This window comes from Oreochromis niloticus, linkage group LG3, assembly GCF_001858045.2.
Source record: "Oreochromis niloticus isolate F11D_XX linkage group LG3, O_niloticus_UMD_NMBU, whole genome shotgun sequence".
In the NCBI taxonomy this organism is placed as follows: domain Eukaryota; kingdom Metazoa; phylum Chordata; class Actinopteri; order Cichliformes; family Cichlidae; genus Oreochromis; species Oreochromis niloticus.
This window is the reverse complement of record NC_031967.2, coordinates 24,100,495-24,126,142: the sequence shown is the minus strand read 5'-3', so window position 1 is coordinate 24,126,142 and position 25,648 is coordinate 24,100,495. Positions and strand designations below refer to the sequence as shown.

The window sequence follows — 25,648 nt, the reverse complement described above, 5'->3', positions numbered from 1 at the left end:
GCAGCTGTTCACAGGTGATTAAGGATATTAGCTAAAAGCCTACCAGCCATTTGGCTCGACGGTGGGTTTTATAGGTAGAAAAGCCAAATGGCTCTTCTCTGGGACTTCTAGTGTTAACGTAATTTTAACGAGATTAACGCTGACGGAATTAATTTAAACATATAATGAACTCAGATGAATTATTCAGTCATTAAAATAAATGACTTATTTTAGCAAGGGCTGCACAAGTGAAATGTTAGTCACAGTTTGTGTTACTATGTAGGTAATCTGTGCAAAACAACCAAAAGCACTTTAGATATTTTTAGCATTTTAAGATGGAAGTCAAAGTCTAGCAAAAGCTGATTGTTAGCAAAGATCAAGTGAATATTTGAATTGACCGATCAGCTAAATTTAGCAGTAATATTGTATTTGTGGTGAAGCAGTTTACTCTTAAGCCTAAGATGCATTTTTAGCATCATGATTATCATTAGTTTTGCAGTTTTGGATACTTTTGTGCAATGTCAATTTGGTCCAGATTTATACGTGTTTTGTGCACAGCAGTAATGGCCCTATCATTCATTAATGGAGCATGAGCTATTGGTGCTTTAAGCTAATTCAGATTGCAGAACTTTATTTGTGGTGTGATCAGGATGGTTGGAGGCTGAATATTCATCATAGCTTGTTGTAAAAGCACCAAGTATGATTGAAGTCATTAGATTATTTTTTAAGTGTTTGTTTTGGCCCTTTCATAATTCAGATGGTATCTGTAGATGTTTCAAAGACAAATACTTTGTCACACACACTCAGAGACTTGTGGATGTTGCAAATAAAACATTTATTATTAAAAGAGACACTTGAAAGTGTATTAGCAGTTAGACCAATGAGCTTCCAGAATTACAAGTGAACCATATACATATACAGTTTATACAGGAAGCCTTTAATCAGACTCGTACTGAAGTGTTTTTACTTATTCTGTTCTTTACCAGTGAAGGAATCCATATTAGTATTTTATCTGTACTCTGTTGGTCATTTAATGTGGGGGACAAATACAAAATAAAGAATTTTTTTGCTATAACTATCTTTTTGCATGTATTCTTTATAAAACTGGGTCCCTTAAAATATAAATGAAATATTTGAACGTATTGTGTCAAAGTCAGTGAGTCCCCGTAAACTTTTATCATAACTCTGTTAATGTGGCACAGTAACACAAAGCTTTACACAAGATGTCAAAGACACACAGGAACAACGGATATAGATAAAATATTTATACATACTGTACATGAGTCTACAGAAGCCAAGAAAGGCTGTGATGGTGAAGTTTTTAATGCTGTTATTTTAGAATAACTTGTAAATTATCCCATCAACAATTTACACGGCTGCTCACTTTTATTCACTTGTCTGTATCAGAAAGACTCACTACAACATTTGTAAACCGATCGTAAAGCTTATTTACCACTTATAAAGAATAATTTCCACCAACAGGAATATGAGTAATGATAAAAGAGTGGAAAAACACAAGCCGCTGTTGTCTGATGTTCCCATTGCACCACAAAGCCGCAAACATGATTCACCATAGGGGTGAAAATAACACCTCTGCTTATCTGAGTGCAAGGATAAAAACACACAATTTTACTTTCTGTTTTGATGAGACGGAAAACTAAGCTTGACAGAATAAACCCATTCATGTGTCTTTATTCAATTTATTTTATTATTAGTCGCCGTTATGCATTAACAATACATGAAAAGTGGCGTCATGATTCCTGATAGAAAACCAAGAAGAAAAAAACATTTTACAGAAATAAATACCACATTATCAACAATTTACACTCCTCCATATTTTAATAAGCATATTCAAGGCAGCCAAAACAAAATGTCCTCCTGCAGTTTGCTTGAAGCTCATGTTGTCTAATAAACAAAGAGTAAACAACCTTTTATTTCTTGCCATAAAAAAATAGTCGTTACCACAAGAAAACAACCTTTGTTATCTCAGGCTAACTTGTTATCATGACGTAACAGCATTAAAAGATTATTTTAAAAGCACAGCGATTCAAGACTTCTGTGAGACTACACAAAGCAAACTGTACAGAATATTTGAAACCGTTCGCATTTAACATCCGCATTCAACATCCGCATACAGAAAGTATTATCACACTCACTCGATAACAGTTTGAAGGTGTAAAAAACCCACTTGCACTGAAAAACTCCACACAGTTCAAATCATATTAATACAGTGCATTAAGTATTAGAGTTAGTTCAGTTACTCTGTCTGTATAAAATGCCACTTTTTGCTTAAGTTAAAGTGCTTTTAGTAACATTACTAAACATATATGTACTCCAACGAACACGACGAGACGTCCGGATGAAAGAGCTCATTTTTCACGTAGTAATGTTGGTACATGCCCTTTAAAATCCCTCATTAAAAATACTACAATTCCAGTTCTCGTTACCTGTTGCAGGTTTTGTTTTGTTTTTTTTATAAAAATGCAAAAACAGTACTGTGAATCAACACATCCAACCTTCAGCTTCACTGCAAAACTACTCTCAAGCCAGAATTGCCTCAGCATTTTTCTTCTTAGACAAAATGTTTAAAAAAATCTTAAATAATCCTTAACTTTGATGATTTTTAATTACGGATTGATTTTTATCTGCTGCCCTGAGGACTGTGCTACAAAGTAAGATTTCGTCTTATCCAGCGTAATCTTGGGTTTTCTGTACGATGCAGGTGGTTCATTTGTTACAGGGCTGTATCCAGTGCTGTTAGATTTTTCAGTAACGCAGTAATTTAATGCATTACTGTAATAAATTAGGTAAATGCATTAGAGTTCAAATTTGTTGTATGTATATTTATGTTGTTGCTTTCATTGCAAAAGTAAGGGAGGTGGACCCAAAGGAAAAAAAACATGGAATAAAAGTTTTGTCTTCTTCTTGCACACATGTGCTACAGTCAGCTGATTTCAGTTTGTGTGCTGGAGGAAGAAAACGGTGGAGCAGTCTATAGCTTACTAACACATGTTACTAACACAGCTTCAGCTCTTTACAACCATCTGCACGGGCAGCATGCTAACACTAAGCTAGCCAAGACTGATGATGAAGCTGAGTGAAGCCGACCTCAGCCCAGCAGCCAGACCCTGAACTTCAACAGGTAACAAACTGCTGAGCAGTCAGACTGCAGCCTCGGTTTCTACCTGTTCATTTTTCTAAAGTAGAATCACTGTGGCGATCACTGAAGTCTCTGGTTTTCATCTTTCATCTGCTTTGTTTTCATACGTAAAAACTAAATAAATGATCGTGTGTGTATGTGTATGTGTGTGTGTGTGTGTGTGTGTGTGTGCCCTCATTAGGATATTGATTTGTGTTGATGTGTGGGACTATAGCCTCAGGTTTATATTGTTAAATGGTAATTATGGGAAACAGCTTTTCAGGTCATTTCATGGAGTAACGAGAAAGTAATCTAAGCAGTATAATGAATAACTTTCAACCTGATATCACAAAGCTTTGCCAGCAAATTATTATCTCCCTCTGCTGGTAATGCAACCTTTGCATTCAGGTCCATTTAGTGCTTTGGAGAGGTAAAGTATGAAATTGACACTTTGACCAGCGTGTCTATCGCACGCTTTACTGTGATATTGGGTTTGGCAATTAAGTAATGTACTGCATTAGTTTTAAGAAAAGTAATGAGTAATGCGTGACTTCTTTTTAGTTTCTGGTGCTGCAAACCTAATTTGCTGACCAATCAGTTCTCCAGAAAATAGCGTCACCATTCCTGGAAGATTCTGCAGACGTCTGCTCAGTAGGAGTAGGAGGATCTAAAGTTTTTTTTTTAATACTGTCTAAAGTCTCTTTTTTCCTGATGAGCATCAGATTCTCCCGTGTCTCAATGACAGAGCTTTCATATTGATAAGTCTTTTAATTTACACAGTTGGCCTTTTCTGCTGGCTTTCTTTCCTGGATTCAAATAGGCTAAAATTTATTAATATATCATCTCTTCATCTCTTTTCCAGTCTTACTGACCAAAGCACTCACATGCATTCATACATACATACATGCATTTTAATACTAAACCACTGTTCAGCACCCTCCCACCCCCACCCCCAACACACACACACACACACACACACACACACTGACACTGCTGATTTCTCTGCAGCAGCTGCGTTACATTCAGCCTGTATTATTGTTGCCTTTCAAATGGACATGTAGGAGAAACCCTGGGTTAATTTAGCAAATTGATAACCAGCTTCATGTGACCACTTGACTAGGGTAAGTGAGTGTAGACAATGGAAAGATGCTCAGAGTATATTGAACTTGCTTTGAAGTTCGGGGCTCATCTCTTTCAATTTTCTCTTAAAAAATATGGTGTAGACACGAACTCGTTGACAGAAATAATATGAAAATGATAAGACTACTCTGTGACGACTTTAGAAAATCCTTTCCAAAATCTTTTAGCATGCTGTCGATTTGTATAAGTCAGGTTTGTAACTTGATATTCTAACTCTGAAAGGCTGTAAACGTCTTCTTTGTTTGTTCTGGTATACAGCCTTGTGGTTAAAGTGTGTGTGTCTGGTTTTCATGCGCAGTCTTAACACCCAGGTGTTGAGTTTCCTGCCACGTACTTTAGAATAACTCATGCATTGGCAGTTTAGGCTTTTCATGAGAATGTGGTCGCTTCTTCTTTGTTCCTATCTTTGCCTGATCTCGGTTTCACATCAACTTTCAGAACCTCTTCTTCACTCCCTTTCACACATTACTAATTCGAACACTCAGTGGGCTGCTGTCCCGAATACGCCCTCTCTGGCGGCCCTTCTCCTCCCCCCTGTAGCTCTCCTCCAGTCTCATCTTTTCCAAGTCCGCTCCGTCTTCCTTGCCCTTACGTTGACGGGACCCCTGCGACTGCACGTCTGGTGGCAGGGTCTGATTGAAAAGGGGTGGAGTTTTGGTTTTTGCCACTTTGTCAAAAAAGGCAAAATCAGCCACGTATTTTCCTGACGGGGACAGGGAGACAACAGGGGGGAACTCGTAGCCCCAGAGGATCTCGTCGGGAAGGTAGGATGTTCGAACCTGGCATGTGGCGGAGGTAGGCTCAATCGTGGCGCTCATGATCACCAACAGCTCAAAGTCAGCCAGTTCTGGGTCTGTCCAGCCACCACCTAGAACCAGAAGAGTATCGAGGTGACTGGTTTCTGATGCTTTAGCCCTTTAATAAAAACCATACAATGTGACACATAAACACATAATTATTCTGTTAATTGATAAAAGTTTTTATATGGTGCAGCACTGATTACAAATCACATAAGTATGAAAGGAAGAGGCAAGAGAGAAAACAATTGTTGAGATATAAGTGTCAAATGTGGTCTAGACCAGTTTCTCTCACATGTCAAAGTGGGTAATAAGGTTTGCTTGAATAATTTGCATTCAAATGTAGGTTGGTTATTGTTGTTGTTGCATTTTGAGTTTATTTATGTGTCTATCTATGAAAACAGGTTAAAAAAAAACTTTTCCTTTCCAGAGTCTTTGTTACCTTCATGTAGCCACACAAAGTGTGGTGCAACCCCGCCTCATAAATTAAAAAATAAAACTATTCTGGCTTTTCTTACACCTAAGAGGGAGAAATGTAATCTACCTCCATCATGAGGCAACAGGCCTTCCTCCATGTGAGGAAATGTAAACTACAATAAAATCCACTGTAGAATCTTGTGAGTTGGTGTGAAAAGCAGAAACACTAAACACTATCCACTGTTAACGTCAGAGCACAGTTTATTTAAACTCATGTCCACAGACATGCAGTCTTGGGCCCTGGAAGTGGAAAAAACTCAACTCATCTACGCCCAGCAAAGTACAATACATTTGTAACCTCAGCACAAACACTGCAGATTGTGTCTTATATGCTTGAACTTGCTAACACACAATGCAAACGCCTTCTGTTGAGAGTGCTTGAAGAACTTAACACTCACTCGGAAGTGCCTTTAGCACTACTTAGAACAAAGGGCGATGCTGCAGCCTCTTGCGGTGCAAAATGAGTGTTACAAACACACACACACACAAACAAACATGCACACAACTGCTTCACAGACTTAAATATACAGAACTTAAGGAAAAATTATCACAGATCAGCAAAAGCTTTTAGCACCTTTTCACAACCAGTCACCACTTATGACTTGCCATTGTCAAAAACACTCAGCACAGTCTCACACACACACACACGCACACAAATAATTAAATAACTCATTTCGGAAATGTCAGTAGCCTGCAGAGTAAGCGCTGCTGCATTGTCACAGACAGGTGGAACATACTTTAGAAGCACACACAGAATATACTTTTTACTCATCATCAGTGCACGACCTCTGTAACGCAAAGGACATGCTGGAAGACCTCAGCACCCAAACAAGCAAACACCTGCATCAACAGGCCTCACTCAGAATACAGACTCGCTCATCTGTGTAAACATGTCTTCCCCTCACCCAGACCCACAATCACTCCCACCACGGCAAAAACACATTTTGCAACCACTGATACACACCGCGCCACAAATGTTGCTCTGGGATTCTCTCTGTTGGCCTTTTTACAGGCGGAGCAAAGGCCTCATCTGCATGTAGTGATCTTCCAAGCACGCCTCTAGAGATCTGCATTGTTTGTATTTCAGCTGAGAGGCCGGCTCACCACAAGATATGTATTTGTGTTTTTGAGTACAGTTCCCTCTCAGAAATTTGATGTTTTGAAATCCTTGTGCATGATTTTTTTTGTTAGTTTATTTGTTTTCTATGTTGACTAATGGGCTGAGTAAAAATAATTTGTTAGTTTTCAAATGATAAAAGACAGAAAAAGAAATTTGAAAGTCCTTCTGACTTTTAGCTGCATAGTTAAATAATTGTGTCAGTGAGGTGGACTAGGAACACAGCCGAGAGGATGGCAGTCACATTGTGCAAGTATTTCATTATTTACCTGAGAACTCAACATTATGAAGCACCTGTACTTCTGCTTAGCACTGATGATGAGAGCTGTGGAGGAGAAGAATGATGTAGTGCTACATTTCTGTAGCCCCCACTGTTAGCTTTTAGCTAGCGTCTCACTGTGAGCAAAACCAAGAAGCTTCTTCTGATTAAAGGATGGAGGCGGTGCTGCCAATATCAACTCGATTTGCAATGACATTTATGCATTTAGGGGTAAATTTGCTGTAGGCTACACACCCAGGGATATCAAACTAATTGTACATGGAGGCCCACATACAGCACACTTTGATCTTAAGTGGGCCACTCCACTTTCTGTCAGTGTAAAGACATTTAACTACACATTTGATCCCTAAAATGTATTCATGTAAGATAAAAAGTGAAATTTCAAAAGCACATCTTGTTTTTTATTTACATGATAAATGTGTAAAATAATAGAAAACTTTCTGGTACTTCACAGTATAAAACAAAGTTTCTTTCTTTTTTTTTTCTTCTGAAATTTAATAGTAGAGAAACTGAAACTTTTTGTCATTTAAATGTCCATCTATTACTTAACTGCTTCAGTGTAGTATGAGTGACTGTGGGGAGGTCTTTATCAGAATGAACAGTTTGAAGTACAAACATGTATGCCCCCCATGACCATTTCTAAAACTGACACTCTACGGAGTTACTTTTCTCATTATGTAATGCTGTAATATAACAGATTACTTTTTTTAGTAGCTGTAATTTTGTGGTGTAACCAGTTTCTTATAAAAGCATGTCTTTCGCAGCTGACGAGCACTTTAAAGTTTCACAATCCCCAAGATTATCGTAAGCAAAGACTTTCACTACACGATTCAGTGCAAGCCTTTTGGTTTTTAGTTTCTGTGCATGGAGTTTTCAGTGATGATGTGGTTAACGTGTGCTTCTCCTCTGTCTCAGCAGTTGGACAGCTAGAGTATTCTGCTCTGCTGCTCCAACTGTGGAGACACATAAAGCCAAAAGAGTCACACTTTTTTCTTTTTTTGCACTGGAAGCCAAATTCCCATAGATCCCTTAGTGCTGTGTTCCGTGTCCCTGAAGTTTGCATGAGAGACATTCATGCATGCATTCGCAATCGTTAGAAGCAGTCGTATACTTTCTGTACGTCAGTATGTAAAAGGTTAACAACTGAAAAACAGATCAGCGACATGAAATATGACAGTTTTTCCATTACTAAGAAAAACTAAAAACAAGTTAAATATTGAACTGAAAGATAAAGTGTTTTCAGGGTGTTTTATTACTCATGCAGGAGGTTACATCAGTGTGTAGATGATATGACACACAATCATACAGATCTGCAATCTTTAAGATGGATTTAGTGCTTGTACTGCTGTAGGCTTCGTAATCATGAAAGCTTGCTTTAATACGTTTTTCTTGCAAATGCAAATTACTGTTTAGTTTAGAGGAAGTGAAAATGAAACATAATTACAACCGAAATATTTAAAAAACCTGTCAAAAGCTTGTTTAAAACTAAACCTTATGGAGCACAAACAAATAACAAAGTGAGTTCGCATTTTCAATACCCACAATTGAGCCGGCACACTTCTGAGAAGTCAGGAAATTAGTCGAGCATAATATTCACCAACTAGAACCAATTTTTCTGTTCAGGAATGGAAGTAAATAACTGTAACTGGGTTTCTTAATCAAAAATAGTCATGTGCTTTACTACTTTACTCTTTCTGCTTTTTTGTAGAACAATCAATTTGAAAATTCATAGATAACAATAATAATTTTAGCATTAAAATATGATTTTAATTAAAGAGATTGCACCAACAGGTGGATTAACCATTATAGAAACAAAAACCATATATATTGTATATGTATACAGTCATTTTTAGTACGATTCCATCAGGCCTGAGTTCCTGTAAATGGATCTGTGCAGGCTTCGTGTCAGCACTCCACACTGTACAGTATTGTGCTCTAATGAGGGGTGTCTCTGGCAGTCTCTCTCACACACATTCCAGCCAGAGAAATCCTCTCTCATAGAGCCAAACAAGCCCAACTCTGGACACCGAGAGGCAGCCAAGCACGCAGCACATGACCGTAAATACCAACACACCTACATGCACATACATACTCAGTGTGCATACAGTAAAACTTCTGTCAAGAGATATACATTTCATTCAAAGCACATGTGAATAAAGAACCCATTTCATACAATATGATATCTTTATTAAGTGGTTGCTGATTTGGAGGTTTAGAATAAGACTGAGAAATGAGAAATAACACAACGGTTGTCACATTCTAAGACTTGTCATCACTTAATGTTAATATTGAGAGAAACATTTTAGACAGCAGGATTAACAGATGTGTGTTTTGAATTGAAAATATTCCGATGCATATTTCAGTTTCCTTTCTCCACGAATTGAAAGAAACAAATTTCTTAATGCAGAAGACTCATATGCTTCTGATTGTCTGCTAATGCCCCTATAAAATATATTTTTGGCAAGCAAAGGCCATCTGCAAAAAAATTACAAAATAAATCAAAATCTGTGTTTACCCAGTACGAACATCACATCCACATCTTTTGCATGGTACTCATGTTTTTTTCTGTTTACATGTAACATGTTATAGTTCATCAGATTTTCACTGCACTATTCAACATGCTATTAATTTCATACAGTACAGCATCAAGCAGATTCCCCCTAAGCTTTTATTAGACCCTAATGAAAGACGTGTCCACCATATAAAAAGCCTCAGGATCTGAAAAATGGTGCCAGTGGGAAAATGCCTTAAACCTGCATTTTTACAAAAGTCCAGCTGCATAGAAGTCTTCGGAAAATAAAACAACTGCTCAATTTATTTATTTATTGTCAGTCTCTAGTTTAAAATTATATTAATACAATAATGGTGTTAATTTAGTAAATTTTGATCCCATGTAGGGTGTTTCTTATCTCAAACTGGGTGTTTCTTAAGCAATGACTATCTGTGATTTACCCAGGTGTTTCCCAGTAGTCAGTCGGATCAGCTCCATGCTTGGTTAATTTTCGGTTTTAACAAAAGACACTTGGAAAAGCGGGGTTTTTCACCTTAATCATCTAAATAAGTAATAAGTTTTTGTTAAAGTTTTTTTTTCACTAACCGAGAAAAGTACCTTCCGCTTATTGTCACACTGAATAATAAAAGTATCTTTCTAAGTAAGCCATGGCTTTGTGAGCTACGGTGATGACTAAGAGCCAAACTGAAGATTTTAAACAGTCAACCATAAACTAATTGATGAGGTCATGGTGCCCACATTGATTAGTATTTACAGTACATGGATCCCTATTTAATATACAGTGGTCATATGATGTGTAAAGGAATCATAGCTGTAAACTGAAAAACGACAATTATCTGTTGACTTATTCATCACATCCTTCCACATCATTCTGACTTGAGCTGGGATTTACCTTTTGCTGCCCAGGCTCTGAGGGGGCTGCTGTCATCAATGATGTGGTAGAAAGTGAGAGGGATGATGAGGAAGGGGCTTTCGCTGGACGTGTCCACCTGGAAAGGCACGTTTCTCTGGTCCAGCCGCACCGTCTCCCCCTCCTTTGTCAGGGACGTCTGAAGCAACTTCCCCGTCACCTGGGAGCCAAGATGCAGTGAGTAAATGTAGCCATGAGGTTGGAGAAGGCATCCTGTAACCAGAAGGCCCCAGGTTTAATACCTGCACTGGCCATAATCTCCATGTCCTTGAGCAAGGCACTGATGCATATCATTCGCTTTATTTGTCACCAGCAAGCTTTTCCACAGCAAAGCAAATACTCAAATAACAGGAAAACGTTTTATAGACAGGAAGCGACTCATAATGAAAACCCTTTCCAGGAACTAAAGATAAATAGTAACTCCAAACAGTTACAGGAAGGCGGCCTTCATATATTACAAAAGAGAATTTAAGCAGCAATAATCAGTTTGTAGGTGCTGATGCTTTACCTGGCATCCTAACAGCAGGCTTTTACGCATGTTGGCCACTCGAATCATGAGGCATGGCCGCCCTTCATGATTCGACACGACAGCGTGTTGGCTGAACTTCACCGTCTCTCCTCTTTTTTTGGGACGAGCAACCTGGAAGACGAGAAAAGCAAAGTCGAAGCTGTTGTCAATATTCGGCAACCATTTACCAGGCTTCTTATTTCAGTTTTTGAAACAAAATAACCCAGACATGTTGAAAAAGAAGACATCGAAGGAGGAAATTACAAGATCATGTTGACAAGACAGACTGTTGAATTTTTAGACCACAAGCAGGAGGAAGCAGCTGCGAGAAACCTCATTACGATAGATAAAAGTGCTGATATACTGTAATACTAACACGTAGCGTGACATTTCTTGATAAGGATACTGATTGCTGTAATGATACTGTGAAGAAAGCATATGAGGACAAAAGATAGAGGTACGTGTAGCAACCCCCTCAGCTGACGGGAAAATGTGTCAAATGATACCATAAAGGAACAGTGATAACATGTAACCTGCATGTTTTAAAAATAAATGTTTAAGATGCCAAGCAAAGAATCCAACATTGAAGGCAGACAGCAAGAAGAAATGGTTTAAGTAAGCTACTTTGTATTTACAGTGGTCCCTCGCTATAACGCAGTTCACCTTTCGCGGCCTCACTGTTTCGGGGATTTTTTTTTTGGTGCAATTTTGCATGCTTTCTTTATTTTATTTTTTTTAACAGCGCATTGTGTTCTGCGTCCTGATTGGCTGTAGACCAGCCAATCATGACTGGTCTCATGCCATATCTCCTGTACAGTACAGAATGCGTTCAGCATTCTGAAGTGCTGCACTGTACGTTTGTAAGTTTTCTCCCCAACAAACACAACAATGTCGACCAAACGTTTTGCACCGTCAAAGGCAACCGTGGGTGCCTTTGGTTTCATTCTATGATACTGGATTTATTTTTCTACGAAGGTTTGAACTTTGAGAGCGTTTAAACAAGAGAGAAAAGTGTGAAAATGTTCATGCCTGTCTGAGAAAAGTGTATTAAGTGTGTAGTGAAGGGTTTTACAGCCTGAAAACATCTATAATAATTGTAAGAAATAAAGTTGGCTACTTTGCGGATTTCACCTATCGGGGGTTATTTTTAGAACGTAACTCCTGTGATAAACGAGGGACCACTGTATGCACATACACAGTCCTATGTACACGAAAGGACAAGATGCACAGTTATTTTTGACTTAATTTGTTCTCTTTCACAACTTTTCTGATGATCAAATTTGGCGTTTTTAAAATTTCTTACTACCTTTGCGAGGAAGGTGCCGGTGATGAAGATCTCCATCACCATCGTGATGACCAGCTGGAAGATGAGAAGGACAATCGCTACAGGACACTCCTCTGTGATGCACCTGAAGCCGTAGCCAATTGTGGTTTGGGATTCCAGAGAGAAGAGGAAGGCCCCTGTCAGAGTCTTCACCTCCATTACACACGGCGTGTGGTTGGAGGGGGGGTCAAACTCTGTAAGAATGGAGGCAGAAAGAAAGATCTGCAAATATATTACAGGAGAATTGCATTGTTCCTTTTCTCAGTCCTCATTCCTACACCTTTGTCGTGCCTTCTTCATTGTTTGCTTGTTCACAGAAAGGTGTGACTGTACTGCAAAGGCTCTTTTCAGTCCAGAGGAAACAAATTGAGATTTCACAAGATTAGAATGTAGCTCAGAATAATGGAGTGATTATAACGTTTTAAAAACTAGAAAATTTAACAATCAACAAAATATAGAACACCTGACGTGAATCGTCCATTAGTAATTCAAAGTCCTGTACTACTTATCTAAATACAGATGCAGTTTCTGTTGTTCTGTTGTTGTTTTTCTCATTAGAACACAAAATAAATAAAAAATAGCTTAAGATTCATGAGAAAGCTCCCAAAGTGTTGGCTTGGTCTCCAAACTATGCAAATTTCAAGCTGTTGGGTTCTTACCATAACAAGCTACATCTATAAAGACCCCAGCATGCTAATACCACACCAGCTAAAGGATACAGTGACATCCCTGCATACCTGTACCTGAGACTGTAGAGAACCCCCAAAACAATGGCAAAATATCTGGGAATGACATAATGAGATCTTCTGCTTGATTAACACTCATAATCTCCTTTTGTTCAGGTCATGTCATATAAATACTGCAAAGTTTTAGAGGTGCCATAAAGGATAAGATTGTTCATTCTCATAGATATAGTATAATGTTTATCATGTGTGAAATCTTGGTTTAGGTTTTACAGCTGTGTGGTCGAAAACCTGAGAATAAAACTATGCAAATTTCATTGTTGCCTGCAGATGAAAAGTCTGTGTTTTCCCCAATTCATTGCAATCCACCTGATAGCCATTGATCTATTACACTTAAAATTAACAACGTCAAATTCAAAATGCCATTGCTTAGAGACCACTAAGCAATGTTGTGACAACCACTCACAAGGGAAAAATGTGCATTCGTCAATCAGTTGCAAGTGGTTGCTAGAGGTTGCTGGCTCATGCTGGGTAAGCAAAGCTCTTTCCTTCCTTGTCATTCCTTTGGTCAGAGGCAGATTGCAACCAACACATTTCAAATAGCACAGCTTTAACTCTGAGGGTAAACCATTTCTATTTCTGGTTTGTGTTGCACTTTTCATAGTTTCACTACCAGCATCACGAATAGCTTGCACAAGTTTGCAGCCATGCCGGCGTCTTTCACACAGGTTCACTGTGCAGCACTGTCAACAACCTCTAAAAATGACTCATCGAAATACACAATTTAGTGACTGATGGTTGCTGGGGGTCACTGACTGGTTTCTATGCTTGCTTGAATGTGGCTTTAGCAACTGACTTGACAGCTAGCAGCCTCCAACAACCACTGGTCACGTAATTCCCATTTTTCCCCTGCAATTGGTGGTATCCACATGGTTGGTAACCAGTCTCTAGGTCTGTGTGACTAAGACTTTAATGACATTAGCAACTCTAGAATCAAGGAAGCAGCACTATTGCTGATGAAATGTTGTATGTGAAACCTGCAGTGGTGTAAATAACTATTTGATCCGTCACTGAATTTGTAAGTTTGCTCACTTTCAAAGAGATGAAAAGTCTCTAATTTTATGGTAGCTGCATTTTAATGGAGAGAAACCCAAGATCAACCAAAAATCCAGAAAAAAAAACACCTAAAATTACCTAAAAGTTAAAAATTGATTTGAATAAATGCGATTGAAAGAAATAAGTACTGGATCCCCAATCAAAACTTGACTTGGTTAACAAACTTGGTGGCGAAACCCTTGTTGGCAAGTAGAGCACTAAGACATTTCTTGTATTTGGTGACAAGGTTTACACACATCCCAGGAGGGATAATGGCCCATTCCTATTCACAGAAACTCTCTAAATCTTTTAGTGTTTCTCGAGTGCCACTTGGCTGCAGCTCCCTCCACAGATTTTCTGTAAGATTGAGGTCTGGAGACTGAAGGCTACTCCATGACCTTAATGTTCATCTTCTTTAGCCAGTTTTTTGTTGCGTCGCCAGTATTCTCGTCATTGTTGTGCTAGAAGACCTTTCCACTACTCATCTTTAGTGTTCTGACTGAAGAAAGGAAGTGAAATGGGTCCAGTAGGAAAAGTATAGTGTTTCCACCTCTGTGCTTGATAGTGGGGGTGGTCTTCTTTTCTCTTCCTCAATGCACAGCAGGTAACAGAAACTCAAATTGATGTCAAGTTGATGCCAGAGAGCTTAGATCAGTGGTAGGGAACTCCGGGCCTCAAGAGACGGTGACCTGCAAGTTTTAGATGTCACCCTGGGTCAACACACCTGAATCAAATGATTAGTTCATTACCAGGCCTCTGGAGAACTTCAAGACATGCTGAGGCGGTAATTTAGCCATTTAAATCAGCTGTGTTCGATCAAGGACACATCTAAAACCTGTAGGACACCGGCTCTCGAGGCCTGGAGTTCCCTACCCCTACTTTAGATGTTCTCTTGAACCTTCTTGAACAGAGGGACGTCCCAGCAAGATTTCAATCCATCCCAACATTGTGTGTTACCAGTGGTGTCCTTAGTGACTGTTGTCCCAACTGCCTTCAGATAATTAAAAATCCCCTCACTTACAGCGTTGTGCTGATCACTCGCCTTTTTGATGATCATCCTCACCCCATGACACAAGATCTTGCATGGCCCTCCAGACCAAGGGCAACTGATGGTCATTTCTTCCATTTCTGAATGATCACACCAACAACTCTCACCTTCTCACCAAGTTTCTTGTTAATGGTCTTGTAGCCCATCCCAGCCTTGCGCAGGTCTACAGTCTTGTCCCATGTTCTTTGGGTGATGGAGAGATTGAAATCAAAGAAATTGATTTTGTGGACAGGTGTGCTATATATATATATATATATATATATATATATATATATAGATAGATAGATAGATAGATAGATAGATATAGATATAGATATAATGAGGTGCATCATATCTTTGATTGGTTGATTGGTTGGCTGGTTGACTGATTGATTTATTAAAATCCATGTGCCACATCAGCACACTGCCAATCTTTGGAAAGCCACAATTTTAGGTGGTTTGTTGTGGATCAAATACTTATTTCACTCATGTAATCAATTTATACCTTTTCATTTTCTGTCTCTCTCCTTTAAAATGGAACTTTAAAAAATGGAGACTATTGATTTCTTTGTAAGTGAGCAAACTTTAAAATCTTTTCTGCTTTTACTTTGTAGTTTTCTTCCCGCTCTCATTTGACTCTACACTGTCGACCCTTCTTCATCCTTACCTAGTAGGTCTCCATGCACCATGGCCACCAGATACCAAAGTACTCCAAACACAAACCAGGTCCCCGCAAAGGTAGCCGAGAAGAGGAAGAACTTGTAGCGCCATTGCATGTCCAGGAAAGTCGTCCAGAGGTCACGGAGGTAGAGCGCCCCTCTTCCACTTACATGCTCAATGCGTACATTGCTCCGCCCATCTTTGGAAAGGACGCGCCGCCGCCTTCGTAGAGCACTTGGACCTCCAGATGCAGCTCCTCCCACTCCTGCATGAGCACCAGTTCCATCTGTGGGGGTCAGCAGGGGCTTGGTGATGTCAGTCTGCGTCTGAGAATGGCAAACTTTCTGAGGGGAGGTGCCTTCAGAGGAAGGCGGAGTGGCTGAGGTCATGACCAAAGCTACACGGTATTGGAGAAAGAAAGAGGACACAGCAAGAGGTAAGGACATAAGGAAAGGTGTGCAAAAGAGGTATACATGAAAAGAAAGGAAAAGGTGGTGAGGAAAAGAAGGGAATTGGTTGAATGGGCAGTAAAATAAAATGAACAGCGGGTGTTTTAAATTGAAAGCATGAATAAGAAACATGACAGAGTGGAACATTTAGGAGGAGAGGAGAGGAAGAAGAGAGGCATTAAAGGCACATATTCAGCTGGACAGTTGCTAGCTATCCACAGTGGTCCATTTAAGGCCCCTTTATTCTTTCAATCAAGGCACAGCTGCCCTTTCACATTAAAAGCATGAAACCACAGGCTCTTTCACATGTTGGTTGCACAAGACAGATGCTGAACTGAAATGAGGAGACACGAGTGACCAGTGAAAAGGAGGTATTTAAACTTGAACCAAAGATGTGAACACTCTGTTCAATTTATCTAAAAGCGGTTTTCAGTCCTTCTTAATGTGTTTTTTACTTTAAGACTGACATTAGTCATGAAGCATCTGCAGCAGATGATAAACTACTCTCATGCGTTTGTATTTAGTGTATGACACTAAGGCTGAGAGTTTGAAGAGTAAAGCCAACACAGAAGGCCAAAAACATCAGCGTCTTTAATTATTTTTAATGAAATATTAGTAGCAAAACTCCTTTAATGCTGTGGCCATCGGCTAGGATTTTCCTCCACTGTTCAGGATGACTGGCCTGAACTGTGTTTGAACTGTGTTGGTGCTTTTTAGAGCATTTTCGGTCCAAACCTGTAATGAGTAATATGGGTTGCTGTGGTTAATTTTACTTTCTGATTTTCCAAGAAGTTTAACCTTCAGTTTTAGTAAATGAAAGTTTAGTATATTATTAGTCTGTTAGCACTAACTATTATATATCTACATCTATCAGTTACATCTGTGGATCGATGTTGCTAACCAAATTTGCTGATGTTATCTTATAACTTAGTATTAAACCCTTTCATCTCTCTAGGAACAAAAACGAATGAAGATCACTATAAAGATAAAGTTGAGGTTTCAAAACTGGAGTTTCTGTTGGTTTGAAGGGGTATAGCAGTAATTAAGTGGGTGTAGAGGGTGTAGTAGAAGCTAGGGAAGTGTAGCTGAAAAAAGTGTAGCTAAAAGTAGATGTTTGCATATAAGTTAATGCTGCTTTACCAACTGATGAGCTGACTGGCTAGTCAGAGACGTCAGGTGTGAATGTCAACCATGGAAAATTAAAAAGTAAGCGTAAGATATAAAAACAGTGTGTCAGAGGACAATCTTACTCACTGACCTTTGACTGTTTTTGTCTATGTTATATTTCATGGTTTGCAATAGTGATGTGTCGTGTTATTGTCTACTTCCAGCTACATGTCTGCGGTTTACTGATAGTTGTGTTCCTGTTTCAACACAATAATGATCTAATGCACAAATCCAGTTCAAAAATAATGATTTTCAGAGTTTCTGAATTTGGAAGATTCTGATTGAATTGTAACTACATCCAACACCTTCTGGGTATTGTTACGGGTCCGAAATTGAGGATGAGAGTAAAACAATGATAGTCCAGAAAAGGCCGTTCAAACAATTGATTTTAATGAATGCACGCAGCGTGGAGAGGTGCAAACTGCAAAGCAGTTGTACATCTCTACCCAAAATACACTCTAGATTGCTTTTATAACATCAGGGTATTGTAACGCCCCTTCTTGCGTTTACAAGCACATAATTTGCATGTACAGAACATTCATGTATTTTAAGAATTAACTGCAACATAGAGGTTCCTCCTTGTGGCATACTCTTAAGAATATGGTGATGATCTAAGGCCTTTGAGGTCACCATGGACTGGACATCCTTCCGTCACCTGTAACTAAGCAAACTCAAATACCACAAGAAGCTGAATACATTCAGGCCTTTGCTCAGCTACTATTTTACTGTACCCATATACTCAGCCTATGAGTTATGATACATATATATTTAACTCAATCATTTTAAAGTAGTTATAACTGCACCTGTAATAAACATGTTAATATTTGATTAGGATAACCCCTATAATATCAATTATAACATAATGCCAGCAACTTCAATAAATGCTTGGATGAAATGATAATTAATGCAATGACAAAGATGATGGTTATGTAAAATAATCCCTGTAATTCCACAGTATGAACTGGAAAGTCAGCTGGAGGTCAGGTCTCTCTGGTGCTGTTGTGGAGGACTAACAGCAAATCCCTACAGCCAGGCCCCAAATGTGAAAAGACTCACTCATCATCAGTGATGGGAATAACGGCGTTACAAGTAACGGCATTACTAACGGCTTGTAACTCAGTTACTAACTCAGTTACTTTTTTGAAGAAGTAACTAGTCACTATAATTAATTACCTAATTAGTAACTTGCCCTACACAGCTCATCATAGCAGCGTATTAATGCCTATGGCTCAATATCAAAAGCTACAACTTTATCATTGTAAGAGAGAGTTTGTCATTGTGTGACTGGCGATACCCTGTGACGGTACAATAAGTGACAGTATAAGTGGTTCTCATAGTGTCAATGGTATATTAACTAAAAGGCCCGCCACCCCACCTCTGGCTGCCATGGACACTTATTGTGACTTTATTGATTCCCTCCTGTGCTCTCAACAACCTCACTCTCATCTGGGCTGCACTCTCTCTTTCTCCACATCCTTCTTTTTCCTTTCTTCCCTCTTCTTGCGCTCGCTGTTTACTAAACAGCCCTTTTGTCTCAAACTGCCTCTGCTTTCCGGAGCAAATATAACAAAACCATAAACAAAAACAACACAAACAAAGGCCTAAGAATCGAGGCAATCTGATACACACTGTCCTTTCCTGTCCTTCCTGACCCCTGTCTCCCCTCTCTCCATGCTCCGCTCACACTGAGTGAATGAATAGAGATCTGTGTTGAAGTCTGCGCTGCTATGAATACTAAGATGTGGAGGGGAGCAAGAGGGGAGGAAGGCAGGGTCAGGGGCGGGCACATGTGATTGGCCTTGTCCATCTCCAGCTGAACTCTGAACCCTACAGAAAGCCTGCCTACATGTACAGTAAATGCACGTTTGTGCTTTAGATATATATTGAGCAGTTAGAGTTAGTAACACAATGCCAGCTGTTGTTCAAAGGAATGTGAGGTTTGCAAAAACAACACAGTCCAAAAAAAAACATGCACCAGCTAAAACTAATTTTAACATTTCCTATTTAAAGGATAAGGCCTGCTTTATTCCGTATATTCAATTTTATTGTCCTGAAATACCCCAAAAATACTAAAATTTAGCAAGAAACTAGTCCCTGTCTTAGCAAGCCTGCTCGTTTTAACTGAGGACACCGTTTTATCTGTTAAGTATGAGGTTATTTTATTAACTTGGGGAAAAGACAACAAAGTGGCAACACAATATTGGCATATAGTGACCTTATGGGGAATTTGATATACCAAGCAAACACAGAGCAGCATTATTGTTTCTTTTTTATCATGTTTAAGTTCACGTGGTGACTGTAAGTCCAACATTCTGTCTTATTTTAGCTCCTTTTACACTCAACAGCTCAACACAGAAATATTTCAACTGTGCTCTCAAGTTATATTTGTCTGCTGTTTATAATAAAGCAAAGAACACATGAAATATGGGTAATTTAGTTATAACGGAGAACAAGGGTCTGTTTTTTAGGCTATTTTAAAACATTGTAGCATGGTGTCTTTTTACTGAAAACAGAATAGTGCCCAGCTTTGTAAATAATAAAATTCCTTTTAAATCTGCACTATTATAGTTTTTTACAATCCCATTTAAAAGTAATAATAATTAGGGCATTGTGTAAAGTGTGAATAAAGTCAAAAAGGCAACTATTTGTAAATCATTTAAGGTCTGCCGTTTATTGAAAATAGTAAAAGACAACATCAGAAACTGAACCAAAGGACTTTTTCAATAGCGGATCATTTTACATGCTCAGTTCTGAAAATGTTGAGATGATGCGTAAAATCGAAATAACAAACCTGCTTTGTACTCACGATACAACACAGAAAACATATCCATTTTAAAATTTACTATTTTAGGGAAAAAACGAAGGAGATTTTGAGTTATGACAGAGGAAGGGTTTACAACTGTGTCACATCCATTCTGCTTTCAGCCGTCACACCTTCATGAGAGGAATGTTGACCAGCTCTGATATAAGATTCTCGCTGCTCTGCAGTTCTTTGTCTTTTTTTCTCATGATGCTCCAAACGTTTTCAGTTGGTGAAAAGTCTGTTCAGCACTCTGACACTTCTAGTATGAGGACATACTGTTGTGCAGTTTGATTTGGTTTACAATGTTTTTGCTATAATATACAAGGTTTTTGTTTAAATAGATGTCATCTGGATGGAAGCATATGTCGCTTTAAACCTGTACATACCTTTCAGCACTGATGGTGCCTTTATGGTGCAAAATCTATACCATACCAAACAGAGCAGCACACAGAGTGCTGGTAATAAGCTGAATGGTCGCTCTTCTCTTTAGTATGGATGTTGTCCATTATTTCCAAAAAGAAATTTCAAATTTCAGTTTATTTGACTACAGAAAAGTTTTCTACTTTGTCTCAGTCCATTTTTAAGAGCTTTGCTTGAGAGAAGCTGTTTGTGGATCATGTGCATGATGGAGCTTTAACCTGCATTTGTTGTCAGTGGTTTCTGGAAGTGTTTCTGAGTCCATGCAGTGATTTCCATCTCAGAATCATGTCTGCTTTTAATGCAGCATCCAGTAATAATTTCTGGCATCTGGCATTAAATTGAATCTTTTGACAATACGTTAGATGATTAGGTATTCATAAAATTGTAGTCTAGGGAACATTATTCTGAAATTGTTCCACAATTTGCAGATGCAGCTTTTACAGTTTCTCTGCCCATTTTTACTTCTGAGAAACTTCTGAGACTCTCCAAGAAGCTCTTTTCACACCCACTCGTGTTACATCCCTGTTACCAGTTAAAATGTTCCCAACTTTTTTGAACCATGTTGCTGCCATCAAATTCAAAATAAGACAATATTTTTCTCGAAATAGTAAAATGTCTGCATTTAAACATTTGATATGTTGTCTGTGTTCTACTGTGAATAAACTACGGGATTATGAGGTGTGCAAATCATTGCATTCTGTTCTTATTTACATTTTACACAGCATCTCAACCTTTTCACAATCGGGTTTGTAAAATATTATTTTAAAAGTTGTGCACTGCAGTTCTGTGGTACTGTATTTGTTTGGGCACTATTTTCTTCTGTGGATGAATTCTTAATTTCAAACATTGCTGATACATGTTAACATTTTGAATCACCATATTCTTTATAATTGCTGGACAACAATGGAAGTTTATTACAAAGACCTCCTCATGAATGTTGCTGCATATAAACCTTTAATAAAATATTTATTAGCACAGCTTAGTCACTCTTAAAGACCTCAGAAACTTCACGTATTTAATCTTCATCAGCCCAAGCATCCATAGATGGGCACTTCTCTATAAACAAATATGAATGAAGACTAAAGCAAACTGTAATAAAACCTAAATGTCTGTTTACAACTTCATTTTCATCAAATGTCTCTTTCGAGGGTAAGAATACTGATGTTAGCTGAGCTAAAGCAAATATCCCTCCTGCTGACAGTAAGACTGATGGATTCCCACACTTTCAACATGACTTATTGGATGACCACTCAAAGTTAGGATCTTTTCCTCTGTGTCCTGCCCTTCAGCCCTCTCCTTCCCTCTGTCCTGTGTGCACAAGAATCCTTTGTTTTTGCGGAGATGAAAGGGACAAAAGCCACCATTGAAAAATACGACTGAGTGAGTGAACGAGAGAGCAAGTTAGACGGGGAAAGGAAAGGAGAACTGAGCACTGAAGTGTGTGTGTGTTGTGTGTCTTTGCGAATGTGTTTGATGGTGTGCGAGTATGCGGTGTTTGACACTGTGAGGGGGCCGAGATGTGACGGGGTAAGAGAGAGAATAATTAGTTTTGAGGGGAGGATGGAGAGAAAGTTGGACATCTGATGACAAAAAGAGTGAAAGAGGAAGAGAGGGAGAGATGGATGGTGAGGAAAAAAGAGGAAGGAATAAGATGGAGGGAAGGTGGAGGAAGCAGATCGCTGACAAAAGAGCGTCATTAGTATTCCAGAGGCGAGAGTAATCCCTTCTACTCAGTGCCTCCAGCCAGGGTCCACAATCATAAAGAACCCACAGCGGCCAGTACACTGCACTGAAAAGAGTCTATACAGCACAGCTTGAATGGCTGCGACCACTGGCCACACCACAGCGGCCTGTGCACTGGACTGAAAGGACAATCTAAGCATCAACAATGTGCCAAGAGGGCATCTGCTCAGGCCAAACAAGACAAACTTTCTGCAGCCCAGACCTCACACTACCATGCAAATGAGCTGCTGTTGTCTCATGGCTGAAGTTCAGACACTAAAACTTTTGCAGACTCGAGCTGTTCTTTGTATGTGAAAACTTTATTTAAACTATTGCAAAAGGGATATTTATACAACATGAATCTATTTATAGGGTTGGAACCTTGACTAAGTAGCACACATTATTAAAGTTACAGTGTGTAACATATTTCACTGCTACATGTCAGTAGATTGCAGTCAACTGAAGTCTCCCAACTCAAGTGCGTAATCCTAGCTATGGTAGCAGTCGGTCTGCTGTTGACCTCAGCTGTCAATGCCAGGTGAGAAGCTTCCGCCTTTATTTACTTGTGAAGGGAGTTCGATATGGGTTGATTAGTCAGTGAAGCTCACTTCTGACCAATGACAGCCATGCTAAGATGAGTTGCTGAGTATGTGCTGAACTGTCGGTAAGTGCTGCTGTTTTGTTGCCGCTGTTAGCTGCGGTTAGCCTTTATTAGCTGCTGTTAGCTACTGTTTGCCAGCATTAGCTATCTTTGAAGTGAATGTTACATTGTTGGACACATGCTTAGCAAATAAACTCTCGTATGATTTGATAATGTAATCAAACACTTTATCAGAGGCAAAGTATGATTTTTAGGACACTTGAGCCTAGCATTCACTAACATAGCATTAGCTTGTAACCTGCTGTTGCTGTTTAGCTAGCTTATTGGCAGCTTTCTGGAGACAGGAGGGTTGAATGTCTAATCTACTGACAATTATTAATTGTGACAGTAAATAAGTATTTGTGTGTTAGAGCCCTGACAGTTCAGGAGATAATGCTCGTGGTGAGGAGGAAGAGGGTGACATTTTATCCAGATGCTGGGGGTGTTGTCGCTTTCCTTCACGTTTTATTTCTTTGGTGAAGGGGATTCTTTCTCTGATGATAAAACATAGATATGATCCTTCACCTCTTGAGTCTGAAGGTGCAGACATGAATAGATGTCCCTTCATGGCTCACAAACACCTTCAACTTTTCTTCTCCTCTGCCTTTGGAGTACTACGTATCCTTTCTTCCTATTAACTAACCTAAAAAATTACAGACTATACCTTTAAGTGTATAATTTGGAACCAATTGCTTAATTTTTAATATCTGACATGCAGTTTGTTTACAGGTAAATGATATTATTGTTCAGAATGTACTAAAGATTGTGCATCTGAAGCTGCTGGAGTTCATTCAGTGCATGCAACAAGTACTTCCAGCAGTACATTTCCCCATTAAATATAATAATAATAATAATAATGGATTGCATTTATATAGCGCTTTTCGGGGCCCTCAAAGCGCTTTACAATTCCACTATTCATTCACTCTCACATTCACACACTGGTGGAGGCAAGCTACAGTTGTAGCCACAGCTGCCCTGGGGCAGACTGACAGAAGCAAGGCTGCCATATCGCGCCATCGGCCCCTCTGGCCATCACCAGTAGGCAGTAGGTGAAGTGTCTTGCCCAAGGACACAACGACCAAGACTGTCTGAGCCGGGGCTCGAACCGGCAACCTTCCGGTTACAAGCCAAACTGCCAACTCTTTGAGCCACGACCTATGAAACTCCCTATGAAATGTCATAATAAACTATACACATCATTTTCTGCTATTTTAACTTGAACTTACATAATGTTAAGATTGTTTGTATTTCTAAACCTCCTATAAATGTGATTTACATTTATTCACATTTTAAAAACAGGAAGTAAACAGTGTCTACAGTGACCAGACGTATTTCTCAAAATAGCATCAGACTGTACCAGACTACATCTAAATCCAACATGAAACAATTCACTTTCACTTCCTTCTCCAAGAGTCAGTGACTGGAGAGTTACAACTCTGACCCATATTAAACAATGGCGAGCGGCTGTTGGCCACAGGGGAATTACTCAGGAGTGACTTTTACCATCTTCTTCTAAGTCAGCAGTAGCCAAAGCTACTATGAATCTGTTATAAATCTGTTATAAATCTGTTATAAATCTTACGGCTGCTTCTGGGGATTTCTCAATGAGAAGGAGTGATTCATTTTGACCAGATATTTCCAGCCAAGATTTTCTGTACAGTAGTGAAACACAACCACACCTGTTGTTTCCTCTGTGGTTTGTAGAGCTCTTTGTTAGTAATGTATGTCTGTAGTACAGTGCCAACTTCCGATACATCCAGCTCTAAAATTAAGTATTGGATGACTAAGTCAGGCTTGTTTTTTGGAAACTTTTGTAACTTCACGGCTGCATAAACTCTGTGTCACAGTGCACAGATTTAGAAGTGGAAACTCGTCGATTGCTACACACCATCATACCCCTCCGCACAGTAAACACAACACAGCCACTGCAACAACACTGAGCACCTGTTTCCCTTCAAGCCTATAGCAAAAAGTTCAAAGACTGAACTGCAGGATTCCTCATGTTTATAATATTGCAAGAAAAAGTGACTATTCCAAGATTTAACATTTATCAGCTACATTAACCACAAATATCAGAACAATACAAAACTTAACCTTATAATCACGTCTTGGTGAGTGGAAACAGCCACAGAATATACATTTTAGAATAATTTTTCAGATTGTTTATGCGCTTCTTTTAAAAATATTTGCATTTCTTACCTTTCCCTTGACTTGCTCACCTTGCCCACAGCTTGGAAATTTTAAAAATGTACTTAATTTCACTTTCCACCAAACATGTGGGAAGAGGTGAAAGTTCTCTGTCTTCCAAAACAGGTGTGAAATTTCAGGGTGATGAACAAATAGCGCTTGTTGACACGTTTCGCATGTTTCACCTCATGTCGTTGGTTTCCTAGTTTTCTTTCGCAGTCCTCCTACGTTGCTGACATCCTATATTTCAAAAAAAAAAATTTAAAAGAAAAAGAAAGAAAGAAAAACTCACTGAGAAAAACATGAAAGCCGTCAGAGGAGAAGAGAGGCCTGGATGAGGAGTCCCAGCGGTCAGTCAGTGTACCGCAGCAGCACACTGGCACTGGCAGTACCGGTTCCGGCTCACTGTTGCTGGATCATTATGTAATCGGATGAGCGCAGTTTGCTTCTCCTTGCATGTGAAGCCTTGTGTGTCCCCACAGGGACAAGTTAAAGAAGCTTGCGCTGTCCACTCCTCCAGGGTCCACCCAGCATGCCTCTCTATATAAACCCAAAACTATTCAGACGGACGCTGCTTCGCAACATTTTTAATTCATTAATTCAACTCCCCTC

At 39.1% G+C, this 25,648-nt stretch overlaps 1 protein-coding gene across 2 annotated transcripts; it reads right to left on the bottom strand.

Annotated features, from left to right (window-relative positions):
- Positions 1-793: 793 nt before the first annotated feature.
- kcnj10a (potassium inwardly rectifying channel subfamily J member 10a) lies at positions 794-25,648 on the bottom strand. 2 transcript variants are annotated; one of them, XM_003447551.5, is made up of 6 exons: positions 25,049-25,648; positions 15,656-16,045; positions 12,166-12,377; positions 10,860-10,991; positions 10,334-10,511; positions 794-5,126 (listed from the first exon to the last, which is right to left on the bottom strand). In XM_003447551.5, the coding sequence occupies exons 2-6, from the start codon at positions 16,035-16,037 to the stop codon at positions 4,717-4,719; spliced, it is 1,314 nt and encodes a 437-aa protein (XP_003447599.1). In that variant the 5' UTR covers positions 16,038-16,045; positions 25,049-25,648; the 3' UTR covers positions 794-4,716. The 2 variants fall into 2 exon arrangements, with proteins under 2 accessions (XP_003447599.1, XP_019212442.1); XM_019356897.2 differs by having other exon boundaries at positions 25,329-25,648.